The sequence below is a fragment of the Aplysia californica genome, unplaced genomic scaffold (genome assembly GCF_000002075.1).
Source record: "Aplysia californica isolate F4 #8 unplaced genomic scaffold, AplCal3.0 scaffold00017, whole genome shotgun sequence".
NCBI lineage: Eukaryota > Metazoa > Mollusca > Gastropoda > Aplysiida > Aplysiidae > Aplysia > Aplysia californica.
This window is the reverse complement of record NW_004797287.1, coordinates 1,875,500-1,891,309: the sequence shown is the minus strand read 5'-3', so window position 1 is coordinate 1,891,309 and position 15,810 is coordinate 1,875,500. Positions and strand designations below refer to the sequence as shown.

The 15,810-nt window shown below is 40.5% G+C and overlaps 1 protein-coding gene across 1 annotated transcript; it reads left to right on the top strand.

Annotated features, from left to right (window-relative positions):
- The first annotated feature begins 3,404 nt into the window (after positions 1–3,404).
- LOC101860869 (putative G-protein coupled receptor F59B2.13) lies at positions 3,405–11,557 on the top strand. Its single transcript, XM_005090469.3, has 2 exons — positions 3,405–4,228; positions 10,399–11,557. The coding sequence occupies exons 1-2, from the start codon at positions 3,879–3,881 to the stop codon at positions 11,090–11,092; spliced, it is 1,044 nt and encodes a 347-aa protein (XP_005090526.1). The 5' UTR covers positions 3,405–3,878; the 3' UTR covers positions 11,093–11,557.
- Positions 11,558–15,810: the final 4,253 nt, after the last annotated feature.

The window sequence follows — 15,810 nt, the reverse complement described above, 5'->3', positions numbered from 1 at the left end:
AGAGAGAGAGAGAGAGAGAGAGAGAGAGAGATCTATGGGATTTGGGAATACATTGTAGATCTATTACAACCTGGTACACATTACACAAAGAAACAGCCCTCTAATGTCTCTGCCTCGCCTTGGTGCTTTTTTAGTTTTTTACAAGTATTCTGCCTGAATCATCTCTTTATAAAGACAGCTTCATTTCATGACGAATGAGCCTCTGAACTTTTTGTTTTGCTTGAGAGTTTCATAAAATAACTCCTTTCCCACCTCAAAAAGGACCTTAACACTGTATACTAAAGAGCTTATAAAAGTACAAGCTATTGTCCACCTGGGCCGGAAGTGTCATCTCTATCTTGTTCATTGTTCATTGTTCATTGTTCATTGTTCATTGTTCATTGCTGAATGTTCATTGTTCATTGCTCATTGTTCATTGTTCATTGTTCATTATTCATTGTTCATTGTTCATTGTTCATTGTTCATTGCTCATTGCTCATTGTTCATTATTCATTGTTCATTGTTCATTGTTCATTGCTCATTGCTCATTGTTTCAGGAAGCAGCATCCCTGCACTCCGGACATGTCCGTTGATGCTCCATTGCAATCTCCCAAATGTTGCCGAGGGTATTTCCACTGATAGTGCCAGTGCACATCAGCTGGTTGAATGTTCTTCTGTCTCAAAGGTTCAAGTTCACGGTCTCCCTGTCGACTATAATCATATGAGAGAACAGCATGACAGGGGAAACTTTATTCTAAGACAGACCTCGTATTCACTCCCTTCCCCCCCCCCCCCCCCCCCCCCCCGGGGAGGTGCTACTGTCTGAAGTGTCTTTAGGCCTTGCTCAAAGGGGAGACATTAACATATTGAGTTCTTATGCACAATAGATTTGTAATTGTAAATGGGCTGATTTATCAATGCCATGCTCACAACTGTGACTAAACTGCAAGAGGGAACGGTTGCTTTTTCTTTCCCAATCCTTACACTCGTCATTTTCCTCTACCTCTTTTTGTACGTTTGTCACACTCTTGTGGCCCGCTATTTCGGGGGTGCCTTGATAGTCAAAGCAGACTTTGTGCTGTTGAAGCTAGAGAGGTGAGCAGAGCAAGTCTGATTCCCTGTAAGGACTTCTCTGTTGATATCTACCTCCTGGAGCTCATATGACGTTATGCAGTTGAGAGCACCGTAAAACATCTCATCATCATCCGGTGCCTTGCCGACTGGCGTGGGCGATCATGGACCTCCACTTCACTCTGTCTTGCGTTGCAGCAATGGTGTCTGTTGTTCTTGCTGCTCCTAGCCATGTTGTCATCTTGTCGAGTATCTTTCCCCTCTGTCTGCCCCTGCCTCTCTTTCCATCAAACTTGCCTGTTGTTACAATATTCTCCAATGCTTCTTACCGCATTGTGTGTCCGAAGAACCTTGCCTGTCGCTTTCTTATATTCGTCATAAGCTGTCTTCTGCAACTTGCTCCAATCTCTACTAAAACCCTCAACAGACCTCGTATCTATCTGTCGGACTATCGGTGATTCAGAGCCCGGTGAGGGCCTGTCGATTGATGAGCGGGGAGCTGTGGTCCATCTCTCGTGCGTCAGTGGAGCAGTCAATAATTCGCGATCTCGGTGCTTTCTTGTCGTATCTCCATTTTTAATAACTGTGAAAACAGTTCATAAAAATGAGTGAGCTTAAGAAGAAGTCACATTTTCACTGTTTAAAAAATGGAGATACGACAAGAAAGCACTGAGGTCGCAAATTATTGAGAACGCGTTGCCTCTAACGATCGACAGGGAGGTTCTTTCCAACAACCACCTCGTTTCCCGTTAGTCACCCGTGACGTTTATATACTTAATTATATGGGCCTATACATGTGATTATTGAGAACGATGGTAAACAACAGGGAGCCCTTTCCCTTCAACCTTTGAGACAGAGATGACACTTACTGCCCACGTAGACACGAGCATATAATTATGCAAACCTCTTTTGGCTTACGGTGTTAAGTAACGTTTTGAGGACGTAGAAAAGGAGTTATTTTTTAAAAAACTCTTGCGAAACAAAAAGTTCATTGACCCTTTCGCCATAAAATGAAGAGCAGCTGTCTTTATAACTAGATTATTCAGGCAGAATACTTTGTAGATTTATAAAACTATTTTCTAAAAGCACCAAATCGAGGCAGAAACATTAAAAGACTGTTTTGTGTAATTTGTACCTGATTGTAATAGATCTACAATGCATTCCCAAATCCCATAGAGATCTCTCTCTCTCTTTCTCTCTCTCTCTCTCTCTCTCTCTCTCTCTCTCTCTCTCTATATATATATATATATATATATATATATATATATATATATATATATATATATATTTTATGTTACTAGCACAACTCCCCTCAACACTCCCCCCCCCTACACACACACACACACACACATACACACAGACAGACACACACACACACACATACACACACAGATACACACACACATACACACACGTACACACACACACATAAACACACACACACAGACACATACAAACACGCACACATACCCCCTCCCTCTTCTCTCCTCTCTCTCTCTCTCTCTCTCTCTCTCTCTCTCTGTCTCTCTCTCTCTCTTTCTCTCTCTCCTTCTCTCTCTCTAACTCTCTCTCTCTCGTAGTCTGTCTCTGTCTGTCTCTCTCTCTCTGTCTGTTCGTCTGTCTGTCTGTCTGTCTGTCTGTCTGTGAACACAGAGGGAAGAAAGCGCTCAGAGCCTGTGTACTTTATTCGGGGTTGAGCGCTATATATATATATATATATATATATATATATATATATATATATATATATATATATATATATATATATATATATATATATATAATAATATATATATATGTCATGTATTATTATTATTAAGAAACTGCTATCAGAATTAAACCTGACGTCATAGCAACGGGATTGGTGGTATCTAATTTATCGTTGCAAAAGAAGAAAATTAGAACTTGGTACTCTCACACCTATCCTAGGGTCGTCAACAAAAATTGATTAACGGGTGAAAAAATTGTTTACCTCAGAAAATCGTCCCAGGCATTACAGTTGAGCAAAACCCGGAAATCTATTGTAAGGATAACCGGATAATTCTCAATGAAACATTATCCGAATTCAGACTCTAAACTCGCTTGCCTGACCCGCTTGCCAAAGAGGGAGCACCCATTTGTTGAAGTAGTGCTAACCAGTTTGTTGAAGTGATTCATGTCATATTATTATTTCCCGAAGAGGTGCACTAACATATTATCCGGATTTTGCTAAAGCGACTCATTGCCCAGCCCTACCAGGAATAACTGGGTTAGGGACGTGTGCACCTGAAATCGTGACAAGCCCACGGTTATTTGAGGAAAAGATAATTAGAACTAGAATAAGTAGCTGGTCAGACGTGAGTTTGTTCTTTCTGGGGAAGAGAGGACCTGGCTACCACACTCGGGGGTTAGAGCAGTCGACTCGGTTTCCAGAACGCTCGCTGTGACAAACTTTACGTTATTTCCCTTTTTGGGGCAACAGTAATGTTTGGGGGTCTTAGTATTTTGACCATAGACCGCGATAGTCTAATAGAGGTTACATCTACTTTGCTCGTTTTGTTATTGCTGCCTTGCTGTTAACGATAACTCGGTTCGACAACAAACTTTTTTCTGTTCTTAGCCAAAAAAAAACCACAACCCAAAACAATAACAACAAGGCAAATAATATCAAACGAAATATAATACAAAACTGGAGTGGCCACTATAAACTGTTGTCTTCATCGGTTGAATTGTCTTTCGGGCAGGCGTTTCATAAGGAAGAAATATTATTATTGAGGTCCGTGACCAATTATTCCATTTTCTGTGCATATCTACTCAGCTCTTCGTGCGAGGTTTATCTTACAATCAACATGGATAACAGCAGTACTAGTCTTCTTAAAGTAGCTCAAACCAGTGGCTTGTTAAGCGAACGCATTACCTCAATGCTCCTCGTTCTCAACTGGTCTGTTCTGAGCGCCACCATCGCTGTCTTTGGCATTGCTGCAAACATCATCAACATCATCGTCTTCATCAAGATGGGTGTCCGAGAATCCGTGAACCTCTCCTTGTTGTGTCTCTCCCTGTCTGACCTCGGTAGTCTTGTCGTACTGGCCTGGATTTCTGTGATGTCCAACCCTTTGTTCACCTCACTAGACCTGCCGTTTATTCCAACAGACATGATCATGTTCAGTGGCAGCTGGATATGGATATGCTTTGTCAGGTTTGTGAGAATACATGTGTGCCTCCTACGTATTCTGTAAGCACATAATATGCTAGTTTAGTTTTAGTAAGAGTTTTACAGCACTTGCAACACAATAAGGTCATATAAATACCGAAGATTAGAGGAGTTACAAGAGAGTAACATACACAAAAAAGAAGGAGGAGAGATCAGGACGATAGATGTCTGGTAGGAAAGAAGGAGCAAATCACACCAACTACCCACACACAATATGCGTTCACTTATGTATTGTTGTCACCCAGTAGACAACATGATCATATGGCACGGAACTAAGCGTTTAGCCTACTTCATAACTAGAGAACGATGGAAAGGATAGAATATATCTATATCTTTGTGGAGAAGCTGTGACCTGTTGGGGATACTTTGAACAGATGGTTAGAATACACAGTGCAGTAGACATTTTTTACATTGCAAAAAAAAAAAATAACAGAGGTAAAATCCTGCAATAAAGGAATGCTGGCTTGCAAATAAACGGACCGCAAATATTTTGAAGGAAAAAAAGTACAAACTGCTCTAAAGAAAACGAAGCCAGAAAAAGCTACAGAGCCAGGTTATTATTCCAGTAGAAGTTATTGTCACTTTAGATTGATTAAGTACTGAAATAACAACAAATCTCTTAAATTCAATCTGTGACAGTGGTGAGATTCCAGAAGATATGATTTAGTCAGTCTTTATCCCTCTGAGTTTTGCCTAAACCACCGCATGCGCGCTCATATCACCGTATGCAGAGCGCCGTAAAACTTACCCCCAAAAAAATGAGAAAAAAACAGCTATACGCGCAAAAATTCAAAATTCCTACCAAACTTAAAATGTTCAACGGTTCCGAGCGCTCCTATGACCTTATGCAGTTGCGAGCGCCGTAAAAAAAAAAAACTTACCCAAACATATACCGTATTAATGTATGTATTATGCTTTAAGAATAATGTTGTATCTTGAAGCTCCAATGCCATGAAGCCTCGTGCTTGTGGGTGTGTTGATGTTAGGCTTTTGGAGGCCCCTGAAAATGAGTTTTGTCATGGTAGTCTAAATGTTACAAGTATGCAACAAGGGCATACATTATTATTGTTTTGTCCTGGAAATATTTAAGGAGTAAACAGAAAAAAACGAACATAGTCACAGACTTGAAATTTTCAGGGTGTGAATTTTAAAATCTTGTGGACTCATAACTTCATATTTGTTTGACTGGCGGTATATTTATCTGTTTGATGGATGGGAAATCTAACAACAATAATCAACCAACAGTTGAACGGAAATACAGTTATGAGTCAACAAGTGTTCAAATTTGGTACCCTCACGATTCTCAGCTTCTGGCTATGCCCGGGTTTGGGGGGGGGGGGGGTTCAGTGGACTCCTCATTTATGACCAGACATTAATTCTATATGCAGACTGACTCTGAAAACAAAACGGCTATCAAAGTTTGCGATTTTAAAATTATTTGTGTGTGTGTGTGGGCAGTGCTTGAAGAAAGTTTTAGGCTGCTTTCTTAAGAATATTCTGATACAAAAGTGCTGTTTCCTTTTTGAAAAAAAATTCTTTTGTCTCGTAGTTTGAAACATAATGATTGTTTCATAAACATTTTTGTTTCTTGAAGTTGAAGAGATGTTTTGACATTTGTACGAACAAACAATGTTATAAAGAGGACAGGATACTTTCCCAATCTTGTTTATATTGTTCTGTTATTTTTCCTATTTTGAGTGATGCATGTACTTGACGTGTTGTGTTTTCCTGGCCTAACTTTATTTCAGTTTCCAAAGAAACTAAACAATCTCTTGCCTCAGCTCCATATAACACAATAAAACACATCAAAGACGTAATCGCGCTCATATGACCTTAGCAGTTGCAAGCGCCGTAAAACCCTATACTACATACTACATACAAAGACGTAATGATATGCTGTTGCGAGCGCCGTAAAACCTCTCCTAAACTAACTAAAAGATGTGCTGGGTATATTTGGAAGCTGGCGACCTCAGAATTACAAAGTTCTATCTGACATTGCTGGCCATTATGAGGCACTAAGACCATGAGGTCAGGAACCAAATGTCCTATCTGCTCTACCAACATCGTAAGATTATTCGGAGACGTAATCAAGATACACGTAGGGCCTACTTGTAGAATTGCATTCATATAACTTGGCAGGTTTTGAAAATCAATTTTTTTTACGTCGGATTTCTCAAAACTGAGTACTGAGCTGAGAGAACTTTGTGATTCTTTGGTAGAGAGTAGAGTTTTTCCATCGTATTCTAAAAGGGTGACCTTATTTAGGCCACATATGGCCTAAATAAGCTAAACCCCCCTCCCTTACCTTATTTAGGCCTCACCTGTGGCCTAAATAAGCTAAACCCCCCTCCCTTACCTTATTTAGGCCACACCTTTATACAAAGTCACAGAAATAATCCTTTTGTGCTTATTGAGGTACAGTGCAGGGTGATTTTACCTGCAAGGATAATTGGACAAAATGGGCAACATCTTTATTGCTAATGGTCATATTTAGACAAATCCTATATCATTGTCTTTTTTTTTTTAACTGCTCATGGTTATTAAAGAGTAAGCCAACTAGGTAGTAATTTCGGATTCCTAATACTAATATTATGGGCATTCTTAAAATTTTTTAACTTGTTTTTACCGCTTTTCTCAACGTAAAACGGATTCCGTAAAAAAAAAAACAACAATGACCTTATCTTTCTTTTTCAAAGTATTGTGCATATATATGTGTGAAACTATATATTCTATGCTTTCATGTACATGAAAAAAGCTAATAAAGGCAAGCAAAATGTTCTTCAGAGACATAGATCTAGTAGTAGGCCCACTGGAATTTTTTTGTAAACCTGGAAAGATGACCAGAAAATAACAAAATTATTTTATGATCTTCACTTGCACTTGCAATTTTTTTGACAAATTATAGTCTACCTCATTGTCTTTTTTTCCCCGCATTTTTCTTCACTATTCATGACAACTGGCATGTATTGTTTTCAGTTATTATCAAAAAAGTGGATAGGCGGACTACGGGGTCTATCTAGCCAAAAGGATAAGTGGACCCCGGGGTCTACCTAACAAAATGCTAGGTTTTAGGATGTGAACCCCGGAGTGAGCGTAGTGAAATAAGTAGTAGATCTAGGTTTAACTAAGGATCGGTGGACCCCGGGGTCAACATAGTGAAATAAGTAGATCTTAGTTTATTTTATAGTAGGACTGGCGGAGCCCGTGGTCAACGTAGCGAAATTATAAGTAAATCTAGGTTTAATTAAGGATTGGTGGACCCTGGGGTCAATGTAGTGAAATAAGTACATGTAGATCTAGGTTTAATTTTAAGGATTGGTGGACCCTGGAGTGAACGTAGTGAAATAAGTAGGTTTAAGGTGGACCCCAGGGTCTACGTAACGAAATACTAGTTAGGTTTTTAGAATAGGTGGAACCCGCGGTCACCGTAGTAAAATAAGTAGGTTTAATCAAGGTGTCCCGGGGGTCCACCAATCCTTAAATAAACCTTCTTATTCCTCTACGGCTATGGTGACTCTGGGGTCCACCAATCCTTTTAAAATTAACCTTACTCATTTCACTACGCTGACCCCGGGGTCCACCAATCTTTAAAGAAACCTACTTGTTTCACTACGATGACCCCGGGGTCCACCTGTCCTAAATCCTAGTATTTCGCTAGGTAGACCCCGGGGTCCACCTTAAACCTGCTTATTTATCACTACGTTGACCTCGGGGTCCACCAATCCTTACTTAAACCAAACCTTATTTCACTATGGTGACTCCGGGGTTCACATCCTAAAACCTAGTATTTCGCTCTGCAGACCCCAGAGTCCACCTATCCTCTACAGGACTAAACTATTATCAATTTGCAATTTTCATTGATTAGCATATTTTTTTTTTTTATATTGAATCAGAGACTCGCTGTCTAAAAAGTCCACTGCTAATGTTATTCTTTTCAAAGAAAATGGCACAATTTGACTTTATGACATGTTGAAAAAAAGAGTTTTAAAAATATCCCGAAAACAACATAAAATTATTATATAGATCTCTCTCTCTATCTCTCTCTCTCTCTCTCTCTCTCTCTCTATATATATATATATATATATATATATATATATATATAATATACATGTGTGTGTGTGTGTGTGTGTGTGTGTGTGTGTGTGTGTGTGTGTGTGTGTGTGTGTGTGTATTTTATTATGTATACTAAAAGACTGAGCAGAGGCTTACAATGTAAATTCTGTGCTCTACAAGTAGAGAAAATATTAAGTTTGCGCAAAACAGATTTTAGAAAAAAAAAGTTGGATCTAATTATTCTAATACAAGTAAAAGTGATTGTTATGCTGAGATTTGTTATTATTGACTCTGGAAATACAGTTACTTGCTGAATCTAAAAGTAACTAGAACTGTGCAATTCGTTTTATTTCAATTCCAAAGCCCAAAGGCATAGCAATAATAAGTTAGATCTAGATCTAGCAGTTGTAGGCTCTCTGGCTGCTTCTAGCATAGGCCTGCTACTACTGATTCTAGGCAGGGAATCTAGATCTTGCTATCGCCTGCACTATTAAAGTCAAATATAATATGGTAAAATAAAAACAAAACTGAATTTTTTTTCAGTCAGTGCATCCCAATTGCCATAGCTGCACGTATTAATAGTTGAATAATGCGATACCGCAGCAACACGTTATCACAGTGTGCAGGGGAGAGCGAGGTGCCCGGTCGATTCGGTGGTTCGGCTTTTGTAGATCTATGCATTTTTTACGGAAAGCCCTATTACCAAACCCTCTTACTAGATCTATTAGTGTTGTGAAAACTTCAACCTCTACAGCTCAGGCGTCAAAAGATGCTGGAAAATAATAATACGTCCTGAAGTTTCATAATTTATTTTTATACAGAATAACACAGTACACAGCCAGTAGTTTTTATTTCATCGAGTTATAAAAATGGCCTTCGTATAAAAATTGCCTTGTTTTCAGAAGCAAATTTTAATAGTTCTAGTTCTACCGAATCGATTTTCACGCGAATTCAACCATTTTGATGATCTTTCTGTTCCTTTTAAAAAGATGTAGATCTAGGCCTGTCGGATGTGGCAGTGCGAATAACACTGAGTTGTTTAAATCTAGATCTAGACCCATCAAAACACGAGGCTTCGTGGCCGATCACAAAAGTCTACGGGGCTTATCGAGGCCGATTCGCCCTGCCGCGAGCACGTTCACTAAACTGCCTACTAGATAGAATCTACTACCAAATATTCTCTACACGATCTTTGCTACTACTACTACTAGGCCTACTAGCCTACATGTACTACTACGAGACAGTACGAGAAAGTGTCACTCAGGCAAAGATAGTGTAACTTTGACTCAGCCACGTAGTGTACACTCTTTTTATACCCCAAATTTAATCCGGAAGTCCATTCGGAGGATTTGACCTTTTCACTTGACCAAAGTGTGCCAAAATAGTAGCCTAGCTTTTGCCCCTCCATGAAGGAAAAATCTGGCCCTCATTCAAACCATTGGGATTGAGCAAAATTTTACGTATTGTGCTTTGTTCTTACAATATTCATTATGGTTATGATTTATAAGTTGTACACTGAGACAAAACCGTACTAAATGAGAAAGGTGCACCATTATGAAAGTGGAACGAACTCAGTTGCCTGAAAAGGGTAGTTTGAGCATGTGTGGCCTAAATAAGCTAAACCCCCCTCCCTTACCTTATTTAGGCCATATGTGGCCTAAATAAGCACTCCCATTCTAAAATGTGATGCCAACGTTACCAAAAGTTCAAGACTTCAAGAGAATTTTCAACACACACATATTTTATATTATGTATATTGCATGTAATTGTGTATGTGTATGAGTGCACGCAAGTGTGTGTCTTGGTGTGTGTGTACGTGTGTGTGTGTGTGTGTGTGTATGTGCATGTGTGTGTGTGTCCGGGCCAGTGTGCGTGTTCTTGTGTGTATACATGAGTGAAGGCGTGAGTGTGTCTGCTAGTATACTGTGTGTATGAGTGTGTTTGTGTATGTGCATAAGCGTATGTGTGTGCATGTATGCGCACGTGCGTGTTTGTCTGTTTGTGTGCGTATGTAGGTGTGTGTGCGTTTGTATGTGTGTGTATGAGTGTGTCTGCATGTTAGCGTGTGTATTATTTATGAGTTTTATTATCCTTTTCAACAGGCCAGCAGGCGTGATTACTGCTTTCGTGACAATGGAGCGCTGTCTGTGTATCATAACACCCCTGCGTGTACACAGAATATTCACCCCAAAAAAGACAGCCATTTGCCTTGCTGCTGCGTTCTTCCTTGTGCTACTGTCTTTACTCCCAGTCCACGCTTACGTGAACTTCAGTCCTATCTTCGATGTCCGTAAAAACAAGACGCTGCTCGGAATAGTTTACCTCGACAATGCTGATGCCATCGAACAATTTGTTATGATAACAGGCGTCATTGTGACTGCAGGCTCTGTCCTCTGCGTCTCCGTGTTCTCAGCCGTCCTGATCCACGCACTTATTCAGCGTCGCCGGAAGTGGAAGTGTTCCAAAAATAGGGGCACGTCACAAACTCCGGAAAACACACGGACACAGAGCAAGGACGTCCAAGTAGCCAAAATGATATTGCTCGTCGCTGCAGTGTTCCTCATTACCTTCATGCCCAACGGAGCCATGTTTCTTGCCATAGAATTAGTCCATGAGTTTTTCCCGGGTAGAGCTTATTACAACCTATTTAATGTCTGTATATCTTCTTCGCAGGTCTTGCAAGGGATCAATAGCTCGATAAACATTCTACTCTACATCAAAATGGGTTCAAAATTCAGGCGTACCGCCAGGGCTTTGTTTCTTTCCCCGAAGCGAACGCAGCCCAACCTTTATTAAAGTCTAACTTTCTCAAACTATATTTAGTTTTGGGGGCTTGCTTTAATATAACAGGCTTTGCTACTCATCTGTGGTGGATACGTTCGAGAATATAGACCTAGACTTTTGTGTGTGGGGGGGGGCTGAGGTGGGGGGTCTTTGATAAGTTAAAGAACGCTCTATGTATAGAAAAAGGATTACATGAACGAGTTTACGTAAATCAAAGGGTATCATTACCAAAAATCTAAACTATTTATCTATAGTTAAAGAAACGATCACTTCTAATAATACAAACCTCACATTTGTCATTTTGAAAATGCTGAGATAATCGTTAACATTGTGACCCAGAACGGAAGCATGGAAAAAGGAACAGTCAATTTTTTTTAACACGAACCTTATGTTTGTACTTTTGAGAATGCTTAGAAAATCACGTGGTACATCCCAACAACGAAGCATAATAAAAGAGACTGTCACTTTTACGATGAACCCCACGGCTTACATTTGTCTTTTGGGACTGCTGAGAAAAGCACCACGATAAAAATGGTTAAATGGTATGGGTTTAACGCCCCTATCAACACTATTAGGTTAGTTAAGAGGCGGGACCTCCAAGTTTAACGTCCATCTCCAAAAGGACCGAGCCAAGTGGGAAATTCGTGTAAAGTGCCTTTCCCAAGGACACAACGTCGGACCAAGCTAAGGCTCGAACCCCCGAACCCGCAATCTCACGATTACGAGTCCGGTAGCCTAACCACTAGGGGCGCCACTGTACCACGATAGAAGGCGTCAACAGCACTGCACCACCCTCCACCCCAGGCCTACCGCTATTGAATGTACTCGACTGTCCTGTTTTTGCACCATTTTGGGATTCTCCAGTCCACTAAAGTCAGCAATCTTCGTTTTAGTTTTAATAGAGGTTTTATTCAAATGCATAAGGTCATATGAGCGCCAGAAGATTTGAGGTTTTACAAGCGAGTAACAAACATAAAAAAGAAGAGGAGATAAGGGCGATAGATGTTTGATAGGAAAGAAGGAGCAAATAACACTAGAGCACACGCAAACCACCCACAGCAATCTTCTGTACTACATCTATGCTCCTGACTCGGGTTTTGTTTGTTTGTCTGTTTGTTTGTCTGTTTGTTTGATTGTTTGTTTGATTGTTTGAGCGGTGGTATGCGCTGTGCAAATACTTTTTATTTATCATTATTACCATTCGTTTGAATAAAGAGAAACATATGGACACTAGAACGGTCATTCAATCAGGGAACGTGTACGATAGATAGTAGGAAACAACACAGGAAATGTAAAGAAGTGGGACCTACCAGTGACACCCTCCAACCACCCACACAGACAGAAACAACACAGGAAACGAAAAGAAGCAGGACCTACCAGTGACGCCCTCTAACCACCCACTCTGACAAAAAACACCCGCAGAGTTTACTGTGGCAATCAAGCACAATACCAGGTGCCTACTGACAGGATCGAATCGGATGGGGTCGAGCAGATTAAAGGCGGCTTCAATGCCTATAAAGAATAGACCCGTCCCTTATTCAAACTTGTGTCAAATTTGACCTAGAAGTTACAGAGTAGAAAACATTGACCCAGGGTGGTTGGCGGGTGCTCTGGTGTGGTTTGCTCCTTTCTGGTCCAATATCTATTGTCCTTATCTCCCCTCCTTCTTTTTTGGTGTTTGTTACTCTCTTGTAACATCTCTAATCGTCTGCACTTATATGACCTTATTGTGCTGTAAGTGCCGTAAAACTCTTACTACCCCCCCCCCCCCCCTCCCTTTAAGCAAACCAACAACAAAAACCCTGAATAGGGCGCAATGCCATTGCGACAAACGCTCAGCTCACACCACAGTCGTCGTCAAGTGTCGACTGCCGCATATCGTGGTTGCTGTGTTGAGACATTCTTGAATCCTCATGTAGGACACAGGAAGGGAAACGTCCATAGTTTTCTGGACCTATCTGTAACTGTAACCACAGTCGTCGTCAAGTGTCGACTGTCGCATATCGTGGTTGCTGTGTTGAGACATTCTTGAATCCTCATGTAGGACACAGGAAGGGAAACGTCCATAGTTTTCTGGACCTATCTGTAACTGTAACCACAGTCGTCGTCAAGTGTCGACTGTCGCATATCGTGGTTGCTGTGTTGAGACATTCTTGAATCCTCATGTAGGACACAGGAAGGGAAACGTCCATAGTTTTCTGGACCTATCTGTAACTGTAACCGCACCTTCAACTCCTCACTGTCCAGTACCACATTTTTTAAACACTTTTTTTGTCCTAGAAGGTTTACAATTCGCAAATATACGTTATATACATACATAAATACATAATTATAAATACGTACATACATAAATACATGCATAAATACATACATAAATCTAGTATGTATTTGGCAACTTGGAAACACATATGTCACTTTTCCCATAAAACTACGACAGTTACAGTGTTGAAAGTTGGCAAGTGTTTGCAAAAAGATACATAGCCCCCCCATGACGGAGCCCGACATTTGACTTATTCATTTCCTGAATTTAGAAAAATTATATATTTGACGAAAAGTTCCAGTCCTTCTTTGGCCTCTGTGATTATTCCACTGAGACTTTACTTTTTACTTTTACCCGCCGCTTATACCCTTGTGGGTGTCGCGGGAAGAAAGAGACGTCTCTCTGTCGCCAGCCGGAGAGCTTGGGTCAGGGGGATGCCGTGGGTGGTTAATGTTTCCCTGACTCCATCTATCCAGGTCTTTCTCGGTCGCCCTCTTGCCTTGTTGTCATCGATTTTTTAAAATCTAGGCACGTTGTGCTGGATGGTGAGTTGGTAATCGCATGAGATGTCCGAACAATTTGATTCTTTGGTGTTGGATGTGATGCATGACATCATTTGTGCCCACCATTTCTCTGACTACTGAGTTTTTAATTTTGTCTCGCCTGGTCCTGTTTACTGCTTTTCTAAGGCATGGTATTGCACATGTTGTAATTCTTTGCTCTAATGTTTTGTTCGTGGTCCATGTTGGCATTGATAGGTGAGTGTTGGGATGAATATGGTGTTGATCATTTTGAGTTTTGTTATCATGGGGATGTTAGGATGTTTCAGTAGTAAAGTAAGCTGGTAACTAACATCATTGACTTTTTGTACTCGAGTTTCAATTTCTCTGTTCAGTCGTCCATCCTCTGTGAATATATTTCCGAGGTACTGAAAATTCTTTTGACATGTCTGAGACTGTTTCCATTGAGAAACGAAACAAATCTGTGTAGCTGTACTGTAGTTAGTTGGTTTATTTCGGGAAAAGTAATCGAGTACCTCTTTGACATTGAAGAAGAGAACAAGGGCAGGGCGAGGCGTGAGCCACGAACTCACTCAAACACAAACACACACACACATACACACACACACACACACACACACACACACACACACACACACACACACACACGTGAGCCACGGACTGTGGAAGACCTCGTGAGCGTGAGTGGCAGTCGAGGGGCAAGAGCATTGTCACTCGTCAGTGCAAGTTGGTCAGCGTACGGTGCTAGATAGGGACAGTAGAGTAGGCAGTCGCGGGAAGTGTGGATGTGTGACTTCTCCATGGACGTCCTGCAGGTGGTGATTGCTACAAGAGAAAGCACGCAGAAAACACGGAGAGAGAAAGGTGATGCACATTGTTTTTTATCAACATGGTGGTGATACACACACATTAAAAAACAATTTTATGCGTGGATTTTATGGAAAAACGTTGAATAAAGGTAGAAAAATGTAAATTTACAGTTTCCAAAGACTCTCAAGCTATGGAAGTAAACAAACTTTGGCGACCATTTTCTCGCTAATTTTACCTCTGACACCAGGCGACTCCACCTCCTTCAATCGCAGCTATCTCGACTTCTATTCAAGATAAATTGGTATTTTTTCCGTTGAAAACAAGACAAATAAACAACCTTTAAGATGACACCAATACCTCAACATGGCCCAAAACTGACGAGCGCCCGATTCCACTGCGTCGTGACACGTTTAACTAAACGTCAAAATGGCGATCTCATAAAGGGACACAACTTCATTACTCGCCTATGAAAAATTGTGAATAGTTGTGTTCCAAGAGTTGTTTCCCGTTCACCATATTCCAACGTGGAAAATTCAGAAGAGTCACGGAAATGGATGTACATAAAAGTGAGAAGACATGGAGTGACATCAAGCGACTAGCCCAGGATAGGGAAAGGTGTAAAGTGTTTGTTCTTGGCCTATATCCTGATTCTGGGTAAGAAAGGCAATCATGATGGTATTTAAACCATTGTAATATTTCTCGTAAACGGTACTCGATGTTTTTAGTATAATGTGAAATACTTACTTCACTTTTTCATCCTCAGTTGCTGTTAGATCTAATCGTCGAGGGGAGATGCAGTTTTCTATGGTAGGCCAGCTCCGCAGTACTTTCAGTTGTGATGTTATGTTTTCTTAGACTTTCCTTGACACCCTCGATCCACCTTTTGCGTGGCCTTCCTCTTCCTTTAATGGGAAATAGCCTAATAAAGAATACACTGTCTACTTTTGCTGCGTCTGTGTTTTATTTACTTACTCTTTGCTAATTACTACATTTGTACTTACTTATTTTTTACCCTTTCTGTTTGTCTGTCTATCTCTTACTCTTTCCTTCTCTCTTTCTCTCGTTTGTTCTCCGTTGACAGAAACACTTACTTACTTACTTACTTACTTACTTACTTACTTACTTACTTACTTACTTAC

Excerpts from the sequence above, each read along its gene's own strand:
- LOC101860869 (XM_005090469.3), top strand. The coding sequence starts at position 3,879 with ATGGATAACAGCAGTACTAGTCTTCTTAAAGTAGCTCAAACCAGTGGC. Across the intron at positions 4,229-10,398 it reads ATATGGATATGCTTTGTCAG|GCCAGCAGGCGTGATTACTG; the intron begins GTTTGTGAGAAT and ends CCTTTTCAACAG.